Genomic DNA, 22,467 nt, shown 5'->3' with positions numbered 1-22,467 from the left:
TTAATTTTTTAAGACTGTATACTGATGTGAAAAGCGGTATTCCGAATATTTAAAGAGGCCAAACTTGTATTCATAGCTAGAATCTAAATAGCAGTTGAGCCCTAAAACCTTGCCAGTTTCCTCTTAATGTCCTCATTAATTTCCTTCAAATTCCTCTATTAATTGCTAGCTACACTGAGGTTTCTTTGGGGGTTTATTATTATTGTTATTATTATTATTATTATTATTATTATTATTATTGAAATGGCCAATCACAAATAAGATGTGAGAGTTTTCTATTGGAAAAAATGTTTTACGTCCAGATATATTTTCATAGGCCGTAATTTACAACAAGTCGCAAAATGCATAAATGTTTGTGTGGGGGAGGCAGGTGTTTGTGTATATACATAGAAACATATCTATAAGAAATCAGAAATTTTAGTAAAGAAGTATTTTCGGATGATACATGAATTTCAAGGAAAATCTAGATAGTTCTTATTTATATTCTAATTATGTGTTAATCATTAAACCCAGAGGGTGTAGGAATTGCAGTGATAAGCATCTAAGTTCCTGTTGCCTTGTTTCTTATGCTCCTGCTGAATGGAATGAAATCTGCTCTATGCAGCAGAAGCCTGTTCGTTTTGTTCGCTTGCCATTGTCACTCACTATTAACTTTACGCTGTCTGCTTTAAATGAGAGTGATTCGGGGTCATTTAGGGACCTTTTAACAAAAACATATATGTCACTTCCCTGAATAAATGCAAAATGAACTCAGAAGGTGCTACAACCTGTTTACATAGAATCTCAACTTTTTAAGTTTTTTTTTGTTTGTTTTGTTTTTCCCCCCCAGTTGGGCTTTGTATGGCTACAAATAAGTAGCTTATATTGCGAAATACTTCAGATAATTTTTTCAGCTGAAAGCTTTTTTGTTTGTTTAGAAATAAAGGGCTAATTTGTGAAGTCATGAATTGACTTATGGAAGGCTGTAATCTAGGCAGGTGGCAGTTTTATGTCTTCTCATCTAATTCACCAAAAAGTTATTTTCAAACACTTTAATTTTATATATGAGATAGGTGGAGGAATTTTTAGTTTCTGGTAATATAGCCCATGGTAGGCCTAATTTTGTAAGGGCTTCGGAGGAAGCAAGATAACTAAATATTCTCTTGTATTTCCTTTATATTTATAACCTATTGTTTGTTTGCTATAATTCAGTTAGTATGAATTAATCAGAGACTATTTAGTAGCAATCTGTTGCTTTCATTTAGAGATGATAGGAAAGTATATAGTGAAATTATGATATTACTATGGTCATTTTGCTGGCTTGTAGTTGAACGTGGACCATGCCATAGGAGTCCTTAGTGAGAGTACCAATGCAATAAGACATGCTTGACTGAAAGACTTGAACAGCCTGGTAATGTACTGGCTGTGATGGTCAATTAAAAAAAAAAAAAACAAAACAAGAAGTATAAAGACTTCTCTCCTTTAAGAAAAAAATTGATAGTAAAAAATACAAAACTATATACAGACAGGCTTGGTTGAATATTATTAAATCTATCAGGCAAAACACTGAACTTGCATTAATTAAACACAAACATATTACTGTATTCATCAATATGTGGATATTGATATAGAGGTTTACACACTTAATACCCAGAACACCCATAGAAATGATACACTGTTATCCTATTATTTTCATTTTATAGATAAAGACCTTGAATAAGAACTGGTTAACTTAAATTTTTTATATCCAGCTACTTAAAGACAGAGATTTTTTTTTTTTTTCCACTGATACAGTGCATACTCAGTACGTTTTTCTTAAATGGAGAAAAAATTAATAGTGCTGCATTAGAATATAAATCTATATTCTTTTTACTTCAATATTTATGTACTTTTTCAAATTCTGTTTTACTTTCATTTGAAAAATATGTATCCATATGGCAGAAAGAGAAAGAGTATTGATTGATGTTATCATTTAAGCATTAGTTGATACAGACTACCTCTTTGGCCTATTTCAATTAAAATTGTTCTGTGGAATACTTCATAGAAGACCATACACAAATAAATACTATTCATATGATGGCAAGGAATATAACTATCTAGTGAATAATTTTAAAAACTTTAGTTTATGGAAGATATTATAAGCCTTCCTTTGTGAAAGATCAAAACCAATCAACAGCAATATGATGATAGTTACCAAAATATAATTGCTAGATATGTCAGGACAGTATACAGAAAATGATAAACACTAATACTTACTAAATGTATTTTTTACCAGCTGTACAAACCTGAATCCTACTGGAGATATTATACTAGAACTAAGCATTTTTTATAATAGGTCTTTCTATGTTTTGCAATCATTATTTGCTTAACTCTAAAAATATGTCCACTATAAAATTTTGTTTTACCATCCCATTTCTTTTTTTTTTTTTAAATCTTTCCTTTACTCCTTGTTCTGATTATATTTGTTAAATGTCATATATTTTCAGTTGAATCTAATAGTAAAAACTGGCTCTTATTTTGTTTTTGTTTTTGTTTTTTTTCAGCGTAACAGTATTCATTGTTTTTGCACCACACCCAGTGCTCCATGCAATCCGTTCCCTCTCCAATACTCACCACCTGGTTCCCCCACCCCTTCAAAACCCTCAGATTGTTTTTTTCAGAGTCCATAGTCTCTCATGGTTCACCTCCCCTTCCAATTTCCCTCAACTCCCTTCTCCTCTCAATCTCCCCTTGTCCTCCATGCTATTTGTTATGCTCCACAAATAAGTGAAACCATATGATAATTGACTCTCTCTGCTTGACTTATTTCACTCAGCATAATCTCTTCCAGGCCCATCCATGTTGCAACAAAAGTTGGGTATTCATTCTTTCTGATGGAGGCATAATACTCCATAGTGTATATGGACCACATCTTCCTTATCCATTCGTCCGTTGAAGGGCATCTTGGTTTTTTCCACAGTTTGGCAACCGTGGCCATTGCTGCTATAAACATTGGGGTACAGATGGCCGTTCTTTTCACTACATCTGTATCTTTGGGGTAAATACCCAGTAGTGCAATGGCAGGGTCATAGGGAAGCTCTATTTTTAATTTCTTGAGGAATCTCCACACTGTTTTCCAAAGTGGCTGCACCAACTTGCATTCCTACCAACAGTGTAGGAGGGTTCCCCTTTCTCCACATCCTTTCCAACACATTTTGTTCTCTGTCTTGCTGATTTTGGCCATTCTAACTGGTGTAAGGTGGTATCTCAATGTGGTTTTAATTTGAATCTCCCTGATGGCTAGTGATGATGAACATTTTTTCATGTGTCTGATAGCCTTTGTATGTCTTCATTGGAGAAGTGTCTGTTCATATCTTCTGCCCATTTTTTTCTTTATATGATTGTCTGTTTTGTGTATGTTGAGTTTCAGGAGTTCTTTATAGATCCTGGATATCAACCTTTTGTCTGTACTGTCATTTGCAAATATCTTCTCCCATTCCGTGGGTTGCCTCTTTGTTTTGTTGACTGTTTCCTTTGCTGTGCAGAAGATTTTGATCTTGATGAAGTCCCAAAAGTTCATCATTGCTTTTGTTTCCTTTGCCTTTGGAGACATACCATCCCCTTTCTTAAAGAAGATAAACATAAGATGTAAAAGGTAAAGAGATTTATCAGCATGGCTCAGACACAAAAAGAAGAGTAGAGTGTAAAATACTTACTCTAACCAATTAACCGGTTGTAATAGATGTCCAATTTTTATGTAACGAGCAAAGACATTTAACTTAAAATCATTTACAGACTATTCCAGATTATCTATAATAAAGTCAGAAGATTGATTGATACCTGGAATTAATTTGTCATAATTTAGAGTGAAAGTAACAGTCTTCTGATACCATCCTAAATCCTTTAGATTCATATGTATTGCAGAAAGTGAATTATAACCATAGAGAAATTGCTAAAAAATTAAAATTTATTTAGGCCTTTGTTTTCTCTGTGTTACTTTCACTCCTTCTTTCAGTATAAATTTAGAATTTTTTTTTTACATGGTTGTAATTAATAAAATGAATACTATTTTGCTTTTGTCATTATTTTTATATTTTAGTGGGTACAAATATTTTATAGATTAATATGTCATGTTTCAGTAAAATAATCTAGTATTTTGGAAGTTTATTTTGTGACTTATTTTTTCCTTATCTTTCTAATAACAAAGCACTGCATATTTTTAATATGTATTCTTTTAAGATATTTTTGAATGGATACACTGGGTTAAAGGCTAGACTTGTTTGTATAGATCTTGATACATATTGCTGGGGTACGTGACAAAATAATTATTCTGATTTATATTTCTACTATACATGTAGCTTTGACAACAAACAAAAATATTTGTAATATTCTTTAAAATGTAATATCTGATAATACAGTTAGTATGTGGTTTAACTTTTATTTTTTGTTAGTTAGCTGTATATATTTTATATTTTTTCTAGTCTGACTTTCAGAATTTCTGATAGCTTATTGCTCCATTAGTATTGTGAACATTTTAAAATATCATATGGATACAAAGCCTTTATCTATTGCTATCACTTTCTTTTTAAAATTTTCACTGAAGCAAAGTTGTGCATTTTCGTATGAGAATTTGTCAGTCCTTCTTTGTGTGATTTCTTATATCACAAAGTTTATGAAAATGACAGACATTGAAGACAAACAAATGATTATAAATAATTGAGCCAAGAATTACCTCTAGGTAATAGGATTTCCAACTGATGTTGCCATTGTTGACTATAACAGACAAAATGCTCATGTTATATAAACAATATGATGTCATTGTATATGCACTGAGTTCTGTCCATAGCTGTAATATTAACATTTGGTGGGATTTTGAAAGGTTATTAAGCTTAACTTTAGGTTCTATAATGTGTGTTTGTATTAGTGTTGTTTAAACAGTATACATTGAGACATCAAATATACTGTCAGAATATTATTAAGCAAAATCCAATAAAGTAAAAAAAAGTAATAATTGCTTTATAAAAAATATTTTCAGTTTAGTAAAATGTATTCTTTTCTATGTGTGATAGCAAAATTAAAATATAAATACATATATAAAATGAAAGCCCCTGAACCAAATTTCACATTCTGTTATTTTATCTAGTTCACTACATAATCTTCCATACAGCTTTACCTAATTTCCACTTAAATCTGTAATTAATTTCATTTATTTTCAATTATTCTGTTTTTAGGTTTATAAGTTTGATTTGATTCTTATTTACAAACTCCATTTATCTGTTGGAATCCTCAATTTGTGAGATATATATATATATATATATATATATATATATATTTGGTTAAAGATAGTAGCCACAATTATCTTTAAGTCTGTGTCTGGTAACTCTAATATTGAATCATCTGTGAGTCTGTTTTTATTATTTGTTTTTTTCCCATTATTTATTCAAACAAGCTAAGCATTCACCTCTTCCCATACTGTTTTGTTTTATTTCCAATGTAGTCTTCTCTTTTTATCCTTAATGTTTGCCTAGTTCACTCCTACTCATTCCTTTAGTCTTCTCAACTTTGGTAATTTATCCATTCCACAAATATATAAGAGCATTTTACTTGAAAACCCATTAAAATACTATTTTTAAAGATTCTGCTCTCCATTCTCCAAAATAAATTATCTCCCATTATTCTGTTTCATAACTTCTTTTTAATTTATTAAAATTATCTAAAAATCTTATATTTATTTTCATTTTTTGTTTAATAATCAATTTCCATCTGCCCCAATCCCCATTTTCTTGTTTACATTATCATTATCTACTCATTAATATCCTATAATATATTACCAATTTTCTTAATTTTATAAGTTCATTAGGTAATAAAATGAGACAAAGAATTCATTTTATGTGTCTATATTTCAATACAACTTTTGCTCTGACTATATTAATAATAGGAACATTAGCTTAAAATACACATTGGGATAGACATTGAGATTCCTGAATTCAGCTGAACACATAAAAAAATGTTATTTTTCTTTAAATTATTAAGAAGTTAAGTGACTAATTATAACTACTATCAGAAATGAAGTACAGTTAAATCATGATAAGTAAATTGAAAAGGGAGAAAAAGTCATTCATTTTGATAAAGGGATTCAAATTTCCTCATCATGTTAAAATTCAATTATGTACATAATTAAAATGTGTCTCAGTAAGTAAATTATTTTTAAGCATGTACACATATGGTATGGTTTTCAGTGTGTGTGTGCATGTGCATGCATGTGTGTGTAGAAGAAATCAGGCATAATACATTAATTTTGCTTTTTTACCATTTGAGAGTGAAGTTAAGAGGAATATTTGGTAAATCATTATATGAAGAGCTTTACATATTGAGAATGAAGAAATCATAGGTACTACCACATCCTAATGGCAGGGTAGAGTAAGAGCAAAAGGTTACTGGGATTTTTTAATATTTTGTTATTTGGTTTATTTTTGTTTTTTATTTTTTTGTTTGTTTGTGTGTTTGGTTTGCTATTCATTTTCATGGTGTTTATTTTTAGCTCCCAATATCTATCATTATGCCTTGTCCCACTCATACTGCAACATAAATAATCCCCTGTAGTCCAGTAGCTTTAACAGGGTTTTAGAATCCTGGACTCTAGTTAGAAGAAAAAGAAAGGGACTCTTTTTCTTTTACCATCTTGACCTGGAAGTGTTACACATCAATTCTGCTCATAGTCCTTGGTGAGGATTACTTACATCGTCCCCACCTAGATTCAAGGTGTGCCTGGCAGGGCAACCCCTTTTTAGTGATGACTTTGTACTTTGCAAGAGATGCACACATCATTTTCCTTTCCCTTTCAGCACATGTTTCTTGTTGTTGCTGCTGTTTTGTATGTTTTGTTTTAAAGTAAGCTGTAGGCCCAGTGCAGGGATTGAACTCACAACCCTGAGATCAAGCCAGCCAGACATCCCTAGTATTCCCCCCCTCCCAGGAAGCTGTTCCCAGTACCAGTAGTAGAGTACATGACCTTTATGTAAACTACCCAGGGAGGCCCAATCCTCATCACAGAAAATTATTCAGAAGTAGGAGGAAAGAAAAAAAAAAAAAAAAAAAAAAGGACTCTTCTAGAGTCACTTCATGCAATGAAACATTTATTATGTCTTGAATCTTACTATTCTTGGAGCCAGGGCTACTAGAGATGTTTTGGAACCAAAATTGTAATGGAAATAATACCTGGGAATTTAAGCCTGAGAAATGGACCAAAGGAAACATTAGCAGTGATACTTTGAATTTCTGAATCCAGCTATATCTATGGAATTTTGATTTATACAAACTAAAGCAATTTTCCATTTTATTATTATTGAGTTTGAATTGAGATTTTTTTCACCTGTAATTTTAAATTTCTTAATTGACAAAAGCTTTTAATTTTTAATTGGAGAGAACAAAAAATATTTTAGGGAAGAAAGAAGATACTGGCAATATTGAAAATGACATTGATTATGGTGATAATAATTGATTGAACTTTTGATATAGTTATTGAAACTAGGTCATCACTAGTATTTATGTGTTAAATCTATTTCATTGTTAGAGCAATACATATGTAGAACTATAGGCACAATGGTTTGAAGGTAAATGTTTAACAACTGCCTCTAAATATTATTCCAACATGAATACAGTCTGATATTTTTGCTTACATTAATGAGTAAGACAGAAGTGAAACAATGTTTGACATACATTGGAATTTTGCTTGTTTGTCAGTGACATGGTAATTTATTTGCCCAATCATATCATAGTTTTCAAAAACAACATATTTGAAATTATATGTATATATTATAATTTGAATTTATTTAATAGCTCTTTATAATTACATGAAACCTACTTATAATTGAGTGGCTACTAACATTACACTTTTAAGTTTAATGTGTTACTAATATTCTCAACATCACTTTCTTAAATATAGATCCTCAACAAAATAATGTATATTTTAAACTTTTTAGGTTTTTGCTGATTTCCTTGGTGTGAATACTCCTATCATGGTCAGTTTCAGATTATCAAGGTGAAGTCACTGAATGCTCTCTGAGTGTAACAAAATGTTATTATTACAAAAATTAAAATGAAAAAATTCCCATCATATCGTTAGTTCATAAAGTCTGAAATAAGAAAATGGAAATATTAAATCCACCATATTAGTCAATATATTTCATATAAAGATCACATTTAAACATTATTATCCTATTCCAGTATAGGAGCAGTTACACAGAAAGATGGGCTATCTACCACCTAGGAATAAAAAAAGTATGGTCAATTTCTTTCATTCTTTCTTACCCCCTCCCACCCTTACTACCATTTCAGACCTTTCCAGGAAACTTCTTGGTTGACCTAACAATTTTAAAAAGTTTTTTTTTATCTCTACCCCTAGCAGACGTTAAAAGATATTTCTCTTTTTCATGGAATAATGGACCAGATTTTCCCTGATAAGAATGACACATTTTTTTCTTCATTTATCTAATACCTGTCCAAACTTGATGGGTTTCTGTTTTTTGTTTATTTGTCTCTTTGTTTGGGCAGTGCTTTTATAAAAACTCTCTGTTGGGGGTATCACCAGGATTTAAAAAGGCTTCAAACTGACACTTTCTCATATAGTCCTTCTTTCTTATGTAGAAAACTCATGTACATATTTTTATCCAGCCAGACTCTGAAAGTGAAAGTCAATCCCAACCCTGTTTTAATTCACTACTTTATAGAAGAGCAGTTGGAAATGAATCATATTTCTGGCAGATGGAATAAGTTAAGGTTACCTGCTCAGATGGCTAAAACTTTTTAGCAATATTTTTGGAGAAGACATGGTTTTTCATTTGCCTAAATTTCAAATATCCAAATAGCCTCTTTCTTACTGAGTTGCCCCCCTCAGGTTTGCATTTCACAGAGATGGTTTAGATGAGAATTTCCAGAGAAGACTGGGTAGAATATTTACATCTCAAAGGCACAGAGAAAGAATGCCAGTTCCTTCAGGAAGTGCTTTTGTTTCTTAAGGCCAGAATTTTTCAACATAAGCTTTCATTTTGAGAAGAATAGGTGAGGTTTGGGGATTGGTTAAAATGATTGATTTGAATCATTTCTAGAGCTGCATTTCTGGTTTTGTAAACAAGTGTAAGATAAGAAGAGTTGTTTTTAATTCTTCAAAGAATTGACTTGTAGCCTGAATGACATCTGGAGGTTGAACTGCCCACCCAACTAAATTATCCTCAGTTTGCTTCTTTATACCCAGGGGAAGTTCTTCAGCTAAAATGGGATTAAAAGGGCTTTCTCTTCCAAATCTTTTTCTTTCCCTCTAGGTACATTTAGCTTAGGGGTGGAGGTCTAAGAGAACTTCTTGTCAGGCTCTGAGTATCAGCTTTCAATTTGGCTGACTTCGGACCACTGAGTTACTTATAAAAAATCCTTTGAAATATCTTGTCAGGAAAACAAACAAACAAATAAACAAACAACACATCAGTTTCTGCCTAGGACAAACAGTAAATATTCCTGGCAGTATTGAAGGATACATAAACCTAAGAGGCATTCCCAAAGAGGATAGAGAAGGTGTTACCTCCCAAGATCCAGAGCCACTCCCAAAGATAACCAAAAGAAAGAGACATTTCTTTTTGGCTATTTAAGGAAATAACAAAGCAGTTGACTGGAAAATCCCTCTTACTTTTGGTAATCCTGAGAGGGGCCCATATAGGGGCCCTCCTTCAAGAGTATATACACGGGTGCCTGTAAGGTGGTGGACTTTTGTTTTTATGGTCCTATTGTAGAAAGACAATTCAGACAGAGGATTAGTAGACTGAGTACTCAGGTAAAGGAAGACAGAGAGAAGCAGTAGGAGTTATCCCAGTCTGATAGTCCTATTTTTTATGTCTTTAATTTGTCACTAGGCTTTTCTAGCAAATATTTCAATGAAGCTATTTTGGAATTTTGAACGCTTCTGGGGGCTTCTGGATGCCAGTTAAAATTGATATCCAATTCTGGATATCAATTTTAACTGGCATCAATTCTGTTTGTTTTGGGAATTCTTATTTTCAAGTGTACTTCTTAAATGAATAATCTTGTCTAATTGGAACATTCCCCACAATGACCATTATAATTCTGGTTTGTCATTAGCAAGATTTTTTCATTTTTGTAGATATCTGTGTCTTCTGAGACCCACATTTCTTAGATGTAAAATAAGCAGGTGTGCCAGAATGTGGCACTCTCAGATCTTTGGAATATAAGGATTCCATTTCTTGTAGGTAAGCCTTGGGTCTCTCAGAGCAAAATTAATAATATCTACTAGGGATGAGTCACTGGGTTGAGGATTATGTGGCATTTTACAATATACCTCATTACATGGAAATTTTCTTAAGGTTGGCAGGTAACCCAGTATCAATCTAACTCATTTCTTGGCCACCTAATCCTAGCATGAGAGTCTTCGAGTTAGGTGGCAAGTGCCCTAACAGCTTTAAAGTGCTTGACCCATGTCCACCAATTTTGTGGCTTTGGCTTTCAAGTTTCCCATTAACAATAGCCTTTATATCATATTCCCATTAACAGAAACTAGCAGTAACCTGGACAAGATATGGCGTTGTGTGCCCCACCAGCAATTTCCAATGTGGAACTGAGGACAGGGGAAAGATCCCAACAAGTGAGGACAACAGACTTGGGGATTGGGGATTTGATTGGGGTTTCTAATCAAATAAAAAAATGTAGACTGAACAACCCATAGTTCCCAATATGGCATCTGGGTACTAAACCAAGAGCTAGGGGCTTAGGTTTGACCTGCCCTGGACTAGAAAGCCAATTAGATCATAAGCTCGATGCAAAGAAAGCAGAACTCAGAACTGAGAGGAACTTACCTCTTGGCCCTAGGAAATGGCAAGAAGAATTCAAAGGATTCATGAGTAACAGTGCCTGTGTTACTTGTTATCCCCCAAAATATACACATTTCCTTCAGATCCTGTCACTGACATCAAAACTGTTAAAACAAAACAAAATTCATCTCAGTTAATTCTAAGTATCTTATTGTTTTTATTCAATGATTCATGAATTGGGCAGCATTCCCTCCAGCAGATAGAAGGGGGCTCTGAGAAATGGTAAAAATGAAAAACTTCTATAGACCAAAGAGAATAGGACTAAGAAATTATATTAGAAGAAGTCTGATTGATTGTAACAAGGTCACTTTCTTTCAGGGAATGATGAGGTCCGTCAGGCAGATCACCTTACTAGTGCTGACCAGGTGATTCCTTATGGACTGGTTTAAGATTCCATTTCTGGGAGTGGCCAAAACTGTAATTAAGTTAAATTGTGGTTTGATGAAATAAGGCTTAGCATAAGTGGCTCCATTTTGGACCTTTTATTTTATTTTTAACACATTACAATGAAGCTGAGGTGTGGACATACCCTGCACTTTTCCTTGGGTTAAGGGTGTGTGTGTGTGTACACTTTAGGTAATGCCAAGACAACTCTTCACAGTGAAGTCATCCACACAACATCTTTTGTCACTCTTAACTCTCTTGGCCCTTTTATGCCTTCACAATGTGTTTAAGAGACACAGTGTGTAATTGATTTTTGACAACATCCTTTGTGAAATCTGCATACGATTTTGTATCTGCTTTGGAATATAGCATCTATTAGATCTTATTTAAGATCTTAAAAGAAAAGATCTTAAAAGAAAGATCTTAAAAGAAAACTTGCATTTTAATTGGTCATTACACTATAAATGTGGGTACCATCATGAGATTTTTCTAATCCACTATCAAAAGCTGTTCTCATGCCTTACATTCCAACAAAGGAAAATTTACACATACATGCACAAACATACATATGGGTACATACATATGTCACATGTACCATATATTCATCTTATTTTAAAAAGTTAGAAAATACAAATAGACAAAAAATCATAAAAGATGAAATGAAACCCATCCAAAATTCATCTCCCAGGAAAATCTGCTTTGTACATTTTATTTTGCCCACACACAAGTAAAAACATGTATAGAAATAGACTCCCTTAATCATCCTCTAGGACCTGTGTTCTCTCCCTCTCCTCTCTTTATTTTTTACATTGTGGTCTTCATTCCCTGTCAGCGAATACAAGTGATTTCATTTTAATGCCAGTATGTATTCTAATCATGAATATATTTATATTTCCTGAACTGATCCACCATCATTGAATATTTGGGTGGGTTTTTTTGTTTCTATGCTAACTACACAACTATGAACAAATTATATGTGTATCATTTATGTTTTTTTCCTTAGAAAGGTATACCTCTTTTATTAACCAAATAATATTGCCTCTTTGGGTATTCATTTGCATTTCAATAGATTTTGTGCCATAAGCCAAAAGTATACATTTCTAAAATAGAATTCAGGTATCAGTTAATGGTAAAGGTGTATATTTGGAGGACATACTATTTCTTTCTCTTCCTTGAAAATCTTAGTAATTAGATAGTTGCTTGTTACTGCCTACTCATGAATCTGAGTCAAATTATTTATGTTATTTATATAATAAGCCCTCCTTACTAATATTTTGGGCACTTATTCTAAAACCAAGAAATATTTCTAAAAATCTTCATTTACACTGATCCATAGAAATTTTAGGTACTTATATAAAATTTATTTTAACTTCTCACACCTGCTAAATTAGATTAGTAATCTTATCCACCATTCTTTCTCTGTATTGCATTGTTTCATTCTTTTGGATTATTCCAAAAATTCTCTGCCAGATGACTATGAAATAAACAATTAAAGAAGAGAAACAAAATGGAAGGTGATGTACCATTTTTTTTTCAAAGTCCAATGCTTTTTAAAATACATATTTCAGGTGTTTGATCATTTCTTCCTTTCTAATTTTGAGGATATTTTGCAAATTTTAGATAAATATAATAGCGATATAGAACTCACATGCTTTTGTTTTTCTGGAATTACACATTATAAGCGACTTGCATAAGAAAAATTTGTATTATTAATGTAGATGATTTTGAAATATAGTGCGTATACTAAGGATGACAATTATACTCTGGAATAATACTCTTATTGAAGTAACATTTAGTCTCCCTTAGATAACCACACATTTGAGCAATATAGTATTAAAGATAACTACTTTAAGACTAAGAATGTACACTTTTAGAAAATAATGATCTAGACTGTTCAGTAAGATGTGCAAAATTACAGAATGTATTTAATTATCAAAGTTGGGAATTTAAAAATTAGATCTAAAATTTTTCAAATGACTATCTTCAAAAGTGATCTAATTACATTTTCCCCTTTAGTACAATTGCTTCTCTACGTGGTTTGCTTAACAAAATATAAATAAACTGACAGGAACAAAAATAAAACTCAAATTGTTTCTGTCAAAAAAGGTAATAAGTCTGTGATATATGCAGGGAAAAAAAGCCAAGGCAACTTTTAAAAACTGCTAATTGGATAATATTTAGAGAGCCAGTATTTTACTTAATATTTGATATCACTGAATGGAACTCCTTGTCATGAGGCTTTCATAATATATATATTATTGGAGAGAAAAAAAAAAAAAAAAGTGATCCTGTGCCTTTAATTTCCCTTTCTGAGAGAGGGAAGGCTGCACACCACTGACAGGCTCACTTGTTCCCGTCTTTAATGTGCAATCTGTTTTCTCCAGCGGAGGGCACTCAGTGTATCACAAACTCAAGCATTAGCACCAACAAGCTCTGAGCATCATCAGTCTCTGGAAAGCCTTCTGAATTAGACAAGGGCTGCCTCTCAGCACAGCTACAAAACACTTTAAACCTGACCAGCTAAATGGATAAACCTAGCCTGCATAGCTTTTAAACTGGGGTCTCATACAGCACAGGAGGCCTACTTGCTTCAAGAACTGAAAATCCAGAGGATGAATTGCTTTATCTGGGAATGGCAAAAGCCAGCACAATAAGGAATGCCAGGTATTCTGAAGATTTTCTTTTCTTTTCTTTCTTTTTCTTTTTCTTTTTTTTTTTACCTCTCTTTTTACAGAGAAGTTGGTTACCTTCGAAATGGGCTGTAGCTTTTTTGCACAGATTGCCAATTACTGCTGATGGGTCTCTGGTGAATTACACAATGGTCCTCAGAGCTTAGAGGCCCTCCCCCTCCCCCCCAACGGCTTCCTTCTCCCTGCCCCCCACCATCCCACCCCATGCTGATTTTTTTTTTCATATATGTATATATATTTTTTGCCTGTCCTCTCCGGGGAAGTTTGTATGGGGCTACTAGCTCACATGCGGGATCAGAATGGTGTGAATGACAGCCGCACTGTGTCATGAAGGTGGTGGTGGTTTCAGCAAGAGAGACCAAATAAGAAGAAAGCTGAGAGAGGGGGGATCCGTTTTTGGATGACAAAGGATGGGTAAGTGAACTTTTGTTGTTTCCTTCTTACCAAAGCTGATCCTCTTGGCTTCCTATTCTCAGTCGCGGCATTAGCTGATAAAAGACGGGAAAACAGGCAAAAAGCAGCAGCCTCTGAGTTTGCCAGTTGACTCAGTATAGTTGCTATTATATTTTTAGATCGTTTTCCTTTTAGTAGTTTTTTTTTTTCATAATACGTAAATGCATAACACGGACTTAAACAGACTCTAGAGAAATATCTTTAAGACTGTCTCTTCTGTATGTGTTTCTACAGCGTGGGAATTGAGCATGAGATAAATATTGTGTTTGCTTCTATTTCTTGATAATATTAACCACGCTTGTATTTCTGGTCGCTGTCAGGAAGATTGTTAACACTTTACTGCGTGTGTGTAGGGGTGGGGTCGTTACTTTACCAGAGGTCGCACAAGGGTTTGTTTTATCTTTAAAGCTGTATCCTGAACACAGCTTCCAAATTTCCAGCAGTCATTTGCCAGTCTTATTTTTTCAAGTGTGACTGGCTTTTTTCCCCCCTTTCTCCTGTCTGGAAGAGCTGGAATGTATTTCAATGAGATTGTAGCTGGCGAGAGGACAGAGAGCAAGATCAGGTTTCAAATTAAAAACAAAACAAAACAAAACCAAAAACTGGTTGAGTAAAAGAAGGAGAGTTTTTTGATTAGAGGTTTGGCTGATTGCCTCTTGGTTAAAATATGAATATTTAAGAGAAATAAATTACACAGAGGGTTTTTTTCCCCCACCGCTAAGAAATAATAAATCTACTATTGACAGAGGAAAGAAGTCCCTTACCATGCAATGATTTGGAAATGCAGCACAAGTGCAATACATTACAACTTTGCAGGTTTTCTGAAGTTAATAGAGGTAGGGGAGGAAAAAAAAAAGTCAGTGAGAAATTTGAGCAGGTCCGGATGGAGGGGAGGGGATATAGTAATCTACTGCTTCACTCCTTGTTTACCCCCCAAATTTGCAAAAGCAACTATTAAAAAGAACAGCAAAACTAATACTATACAAGATTATTTTGCATTCTATGCAAATACTTAATAAGAATTTGACAATCTTAACTTTGGACTGTTCTGCATTATATCAGTAGTTAGGGTTCTGAGCTGGTATATCCCTGGGCAGGGGAGCCACAGTAGGCAGATCTTCCTGAATGCCGAGAGCATTTATGCTCATTAACACATTGAGAGTACCATGCACTGTTATTAGTCTTCATACCCTGCTTCATTGGCTGCCCATACTTGTCCCAATGCCATTTTTTCGAGCTTATGCATTGTTACTCCATTATGCAATAAGGATACAATTTCAGTCAGCGCAAACTTGGGTTACCTTGACAGCTTACTGAAGCTCTTTTGTCAAATCAAAGCTTGTTTGCTCAACTAGGAAAGATGTACAAGTATGGGGTTTTCTAAGTCACATTTTTGCCATTACCAGAAGACTTGGTACTCTTCCCTTTTGATACTGATGTTCAACAGCGTGACTAGCCAAATATTGTTGTTATGACAGTGTTGGCATTAAGTGATAAGACAGGCTGTGTGCTTTTCAGTGTTGATGAACATATGAACTCATGAAACTCGGGAAGGCTTTTCTTTAGTTCACGGCACTGTGGTGATTTGAAAATCAAGGAAGAATGAAGGAAACCTCATGGTAGAAAACATGCAACACTGAAGAAAACAAGGCTTCAAATGTTAAATTCATTGTTCTTATATCAACTGTCCCATTACTACACTAGATGAAATGTCCCTGATATCAGTAAGCTGGTGGTGATTTATATTAATAGCTTTACAATGTGCATTTGTCTTCTTTTTTAATATTGTAGGTTTCCGTTTAATTACGCAGCTGAGAGGCATGCGTGTGGTGCTAGTGCTACTTCCTACACTGCTGCTTGTTATGCTCACAGGGGCTCAGAGAGCTTGCCCAAAGAACTGCAGATGTGATGGCAAAATTGTATACTGTGAGTCTCATGCTTTCGCAGATATCCCTGAGAACATTTCTGGAGGGTCACAAGGCTTATCATTAAGGTTCAACAGCATTCAGAAACTCAAATCCAATCAGTTTGCGGGCCTTAACCAGCTTATATGGCTTTATCTTGACCATAATTACATTAGCTCAGTGGATGAAGATGCATTTCAAGGGATCCGTAGACTGAAAGAATTAATTCTAAGCTCCAACAAAATTACCTATCTGCACAATAAAACATTTCACCCAGTTCCCAATCTCCGCAATCTGGATCTTTCCTACAATAAACTTCAGACATTGCAATCGGAACAATTTAAAGGTCTTCGTAAACTCATCATTTTGCACTTGAGATCTAACTCATTAAAGACTGTGCCGATAAGAGTTTTTCAAGACTGTCGAAATCTTGACTTTCTGGATTTGGGTTACAATCGTCTTCGAAGCTTGTCCCGAAATGCTTTTGCTGGCCTCTTGAAGTTGAAGGAGCTCCACTTGGAGCACAATCAGTTTTCCAAGATCAATTTTGCTCATTTTCCACGTCTCTTCAATCTCCGCTCAATTTACTTACAGTGGAACAGGATTCGCTCCATTAGCCAAGGCTTGACATGGACTTGGAGTTCCTTACACAACTTGGATTTATCAGGGAATGACATCCAAGGAATTGAGCCGGGCACATTTAAATGTCTACCCAATTTGCAAAAATTGAATTTGGATTCCAACAAGCTTACCAACATCTCACAGGAAACTGTCAATGCATGGATATCATTAATATCCATCACTTTGTCTGGAAATATGTGGGAATGCAGTAGGAGCATATGTCCTCTGTTTTATTGGCTTAAGAATTTCAAAGGAAATAAGGAAAGCACCATGATATGTGCAGGACCTAAGCATATCCAAGGTGAAAAAGTTAGTGATGCAGTGGAAACATATAATATCTGCTCTGAAGTTCAGGTGGTCAACACAGAAAAGTCACACCTGGTACCCCAAACGCCCCAGAAGCCTCTGATTATCCCTAAACCTACATTCTCCAAATCTGACCCTACCCAGCCCACCCTTGAAACACCAAGCCCTTCCCCAGGGTTTCAGATTCCTGGCACAGAGCAAGAGTATGAGCATGTTTCATTTCACAAAATTATTGCAGGGAGTGTGGCTCTGTTCCTCTCAGTGGCCATGATCCTCTTGGTGATCTATGTGTCTTGGAAACGCTACCCAGCCAGTATGAAACAACTTCAGCAGCACTCTCTTATGAAGAGGCGGCGGAAAAAGACCAGAGAGTCTGAAAGACAAATGAATTCCCCTTTACAGGAGTATTATGTGGACTACAAGCCTACAAACTCTGAGACCATGGATATATCCGTTAATGGATCTGGGCCCTGCACATATACCATCTCTGGCTCCAGGGAATGCGAGGTATGAACCATGATCCTCCTAAAAGCATTTCTACTTCGGGGAAGGAGAGGTAAATGTTTGAAGCTCTAGAGATGTCTCTAATCACTAGAAAGATTAATGACCCTTTTGCTTTTGGGTTTTTGCTCAGTGTGAAAGGTTACTTAATTAAATTACAACCACCAGGAAATTGACTGTTTTTGTTTTTGTTTTTTTTTTAATGGTTGAAACTTGAAAGAAGTTCATTCAAGGATGAGATTAAGTTGGAATAAAGCACTATGTTAAAACATCTGTTTTTTAACAGTTTGTATACAGGGGTTGGACTTACAAACACACATATACACAAAATTCTTTTCATTCTAAAATTAATGTCTGGTTCTTGTTGTTTGACTTCTGTAATGGAGTAAAGAAGGAGGGACCAGCTTAATTTAAAAACAAAATGATTTTACCAAAATTCCAGGAGGTAATGAAGATTTAAACCAAAGAGCAATTTACCCAAGGGTTGATTTTGTTGTAAATTTTTAGTTATAATTAAAGCATGCAACAGGGATCTCACAAGGATAACTGTTTCTGTGTTACTTGCCATTTAGTTATTATACCAGCATAGAGAATGTCAGAGGCCTACTGTGTAACTGTATTAGGCTTTTAAAGATGTCTTTCTTCCTTCTTTCCTTCCTTCCTTCCTTCCTTCCTTCTTCCATTGGTTCCTTCCTTCCATTTTTTTTTTTTTTTAAATTACTGGACATAGATCACTTTTCATAGGTTTTCTTAAGTGCTAGCTATTTGTATGTAATCAGAATAATACTTAAATTCCATGTTTTGGCTATGTCCCTGGCAACTAAAATCAGGTCATGATATTGTGGATGATTTAGCAATAACATAATGACAGGCATAACAGGGACTGTTTGTCAATGTTGCTGTCATCCCCAAAAGAAATAATGTGTATTCTTGTTAAACTTATCCAAAACTAAGTGATGCAAATATTTATAAATAAAGAGAGAGAGATTTGAATTCTGGATATGCTCCCTTTCTGTAACATTAGCTTGAAATGAAGGCCTTCCATGTTATTCTCATTTTCATGAGAATGTATTTGGATCCAGTTTCTGATTATTTAATTTTAAAGATCACTTAGAGTATCATGCTTAGGAGTAGAAAATAGCCACAGATTTCCAAACTGTTGATAAATAGTACTGGATGCAAATTGTTCTTTGTGTGGTAAAGTTGATCAAAAAGTACAAAGACGTGACTGCCAAGGCCTTGTTGCTGGAATAAAGTAATAGAAAGAGAAAGTTCTGGCAGTATTTGTCTCAATATATGATTTTAGAGGATTAGTTTTTCAAAGGAAAGTTTTCATGAGTGTTGAATGAGTATTTTTCCTTTTATTACTAGTTATAGTAGTGGGAAAAAATAATTTGCTCTTTGATAATATATACCCAGTTTTTCTATAGTCCTAAAGGCAGATGCTAATGAAAATGTTTTCAGACAAGGCACTGAGTTTGAAATATTCTCAAACCTAGTAGAATTTGGAATACTGAACTATTCTTTACAGAGTTCATTTTCTCCTTTCTGTGTATAACTGAAAATAAGAAAAGTAATCCCAAATAATTAATCCCTAAAAGAAACCTGTATGAGCATTTGATCTTAAAAATTAAAGAGAATAAAAGATTTTATATGAAAGTCTTAACAAGTCTTGATGCTTTTATTACAGGTTGATATTTATATACTATACATGAATATTAGTAAAACAAGTTCATCTTGTTTTATTCTAGGTTCTCTTTATATTTTGAGATCCTTTTAAAGGCTAATAATAGAAAAAGAAAATCCAGGTCCATTCATTTTCTCTTGACTTTTATAGTAGAAAAGTGATTTTTATTTAGAATAATCACCAAGAAAGAAGAAAGATTCTTAAAGAACTAGGACTTGAGTATAGTAATTCTAAAACTTACAGAGATCTTCAGTTCCAGAGATTATTCTTTCAAATACCCTAGGCTTTACCATGATAGGAGCAAAATAAAAGCGTGCTTTATTCCATAAAAGCGTGTTTCAAAGCACATGTTGAGACTATATATGTTTTATGGAGGGAAGTTTATGTTCATGGAATTGTAGTGGCATTGTTGGAGTTGAATGTGGTGTTAGGATATTAAATAATGAAGAATTTAATTAAATATTGTAGTGAAGAGAATTGAAATGGCAGCCTTGCTAAAGTAGATCAAACTCTCCATGCCCTAAAAAGTGAAAAATGACAGGCTATCCATTTAAGACCATTAAGTCAAGGGGTCCAGTGAAGCTAGATTTGAATGATGTTAACTTGTTTTGAAATACAAACATGTAAGAACATTGCAGCAACCGCCCCCCTTTTTTGACAGGATGTTCAATCTATTATAGTTATGGGTGAACAAAGAAATGAGAAAAAGCAAATTCTTAGAAACTGTGATGACAACCATAACTTCTCCTTATGTCTTTGTCACCACAGAGTAAAAATTCTCCTGTTGAGAAAACTTTTCTATAAAATGAAGCCGAGAGAGGAGTGATTTGTCCAAGTTTATGATTTTTTTTAAGCCTATAGAGGTATGCTGAGTTTTAATCTGGTGTTTTTATAAACCTCACATATCAATAGCTTAGAAAAATAGTCATTAATATATTTATAATATAATTTCGTGAGTTAGGGCTTTTTTTTTTTTTTTAAATTCAAAACACCAAACTTTACCCAATAAAGCCATAAATATTTAACTAGAAAACTTAGCACTAAATGCTAATTTTCTAAGATAGTGCCTTGGAAAAAAACTACATTAAACTGAAAAGTCCACTTATACAACAGTTACATTTAGTTACCATGATCTAAATACAGTTAAAATATTTGTTTTGTCTATTTCTTTGAAGAAGAAAATAAAAATATTAAGACCCCTAATTAGAATGGTGCCTGTGAGCTAACACACAAATATAACATTCAATAAGTGAATAACTTTGGCTCTATTCTTTGTAAGTTATAATTTTGAAAATTCCACATGCACATTCTATGCTAATACTTTGAAGGAGAATATTATAGTACCTTAGGCAGTAAAAATCTCTTATATCTATAAAAGAAGAACAGAGTAGATAGTTCTGAATAATTAATATGATATATGGCACAATTCTAACAGATATTTACATCTCAATCATCATACCTTGAGTGGAGCAGTGTGCTTGGTTGAACTCATTTGTCTATCCTCAATATGTGCTCAGAAAGAACTTAAAGCCAAAAGGATACAGCTTTGCCTAAAGCTTAGTAAGTTGTTATTAAGAGAAAATAGCAAAAAATCCCAAAACAAAACAAAACAAAACAAAAAAGAGAGAGAGAATTGCAATACATACTTTTGAAAATAGTTTGTGAAATTTTGCGTAGCTTTATCTCGCTAAAAAGTATTACCAGAATTATGAAGTTACTTTATTCTGCCTACAAAACTTTAAACTTATGCAGAACAAATTTTGACTACCTGTTTTTCTAGGATACGTTGTATCAACTGAAAATAGCAAGGACCTTTATAAAATTAGTCATTGTGAATATAGGAGAGGAGAGAACACTTTCTCTTGCGAATTAAAAAAAAAAACAAAAACAAAAAGGAACTGGTGAAACCTTAAAATGAATAAATAAATGAAAGTGGTTTCTAAAGAAATCCTCTATCCAATGGATTTTAAAAGTTAACTAATTGAGATATAAAATTTAGTAATCCCATAATGCTGATAGGGCTACCATTAGGAAAATAGGAGTATAGGTGACATTTGATATTTATTTCCCAAATATTTGATATTTTAGTAAACAATTCTTCAAAATCAAGTAAAATATATATATAATGGTTGTAATTGGGCTGATGTTATTTCTTTCACTGCTGTGCAGTAGGTGGTATAGACCATTTCTAACACTTTATATTTATTGAATATATTATGTCAGATCCTAACTATTGATTTAAGAGGGATTATTAACTTCTTTTTACACTTTAGAAATTGGCATTTTAAAGTATACTAAATGAGGGTGCCTGGGTGGCTCAGTCATTAAGCTTCTACCTTCAGCTCAGTTCATGCCTGGGATTGAGCCCCACATAGGGCTCCCTGCTCAGTGGGAAGCCTACTTCTCCCTCTCTCACTCCTTGTACTTGTGTTTCCTCTCTCACTGTGTCTCTCCCTGTCAAATAAATAAATAAAAATCTTTAAAAAAAATAAATAAAGTATACTAAATTAATTTCCAAGAACTAAAAAGTGTAATGTGTTCAAAGAGGATTTCTAAGTGAAGTAAGCTCAATATCCTTGAGTTTAACTTATACTTTACCAATACAAAACTATAGAAAATAAACTTCATTTTGGTGGCTTACTACTGCTGTGTTATGTCAAAATGTTATAATGGAAACTCTGCTTTGTATATTCACATAACGTATATTTATGTGTGTGTATATGTGTGTGTTTGTATGTATGTATGTGTATGTGTTCATATACACGGAGAGAGAAATATATTTCCATTAAAGTTCCTTTCTGTTTTGGACATTTGAAATATTCGTGAAAGAATCTTGGGTTGTTATTATCAGAATTTGTTTATCAGGAAACATACTTCTTAAGAGAAGTAAACCTCTCTAAAAGAGAAGTAAACCTCTCTAAAATTAGTAGTATTTCATGTTTAGATAGTCTTAATGTTCTTCTTTTTTTCAAAAAGCAGAATTTAAGCTACACATTGTCATTTTTGGTGTGACTCTGGGCTAGTCACTTCCTTTCTCTGTGATCCATCACTAAATGAGTATATGCAACTAGCACAATATATCCCAACTT

At 33.6% G+C, this 22,467-nt stretch overlaps 1 protein-coding gene across 4 annotated transcripts in view; it reads left to right on the top strand.

The window, feature by feature from the left end:
• Nucleotides 1–13,556: 13,556 nt before the first annotated feature.
• The window catches only part of LRRTM4 (leucine rich repeat transmembrane neuronal 4), a 700,608-nt gene continuing 691,697 nt past the window's right edge, over nucleotides 13,557–22,467 (top strand). The window contains exons 1-3 of one of the 4 annotated variants that reach the window (XR_004287875.1): nucleotides 13,557–13,880; nucleotides 16,151–20,872; nucleotides 22,230–22,241. Coding sequence is in view for 3 of the 4 variants with exons in the window: in XM_032352600.1 (XP_032208491.1) it covers nucleotides 13,874–13,880; nucleotides 16,151–17,697 (1,554 nt within the window). In the remaining variant the exon portion in view is untranslated. Of the gene's footprint in view, nucleotides 14,321–16,150; nucleotides 20,873–22,229; nucleotides 22,242–22,467 lie in introns of those variants that run through there. The other 3 variants (XM_032352602.1, XM_032352600.1, XM_032352601.1) reach the window with 3 other exon arrangements.

The sequence above is a fragment of the Mustela erminea genome, chromosome 7 (assembly GCF_009829155.1).
Source record: "Mustela erminea isolate mMusErm1 chromosome 7, mMusErm1.Pri, whole genome shotgun sequence".
Taxonomy (NCBI): Eukaryota; Metazoa; Chordata; class Mammalia; order Carnivora; family Mustelidae; genus Mustela; species Mustela erminea.
Note: the sequence above shows the minus strand (reverse complement) of the source record. Positions and strands in the feature narration are given on the sequence as shown.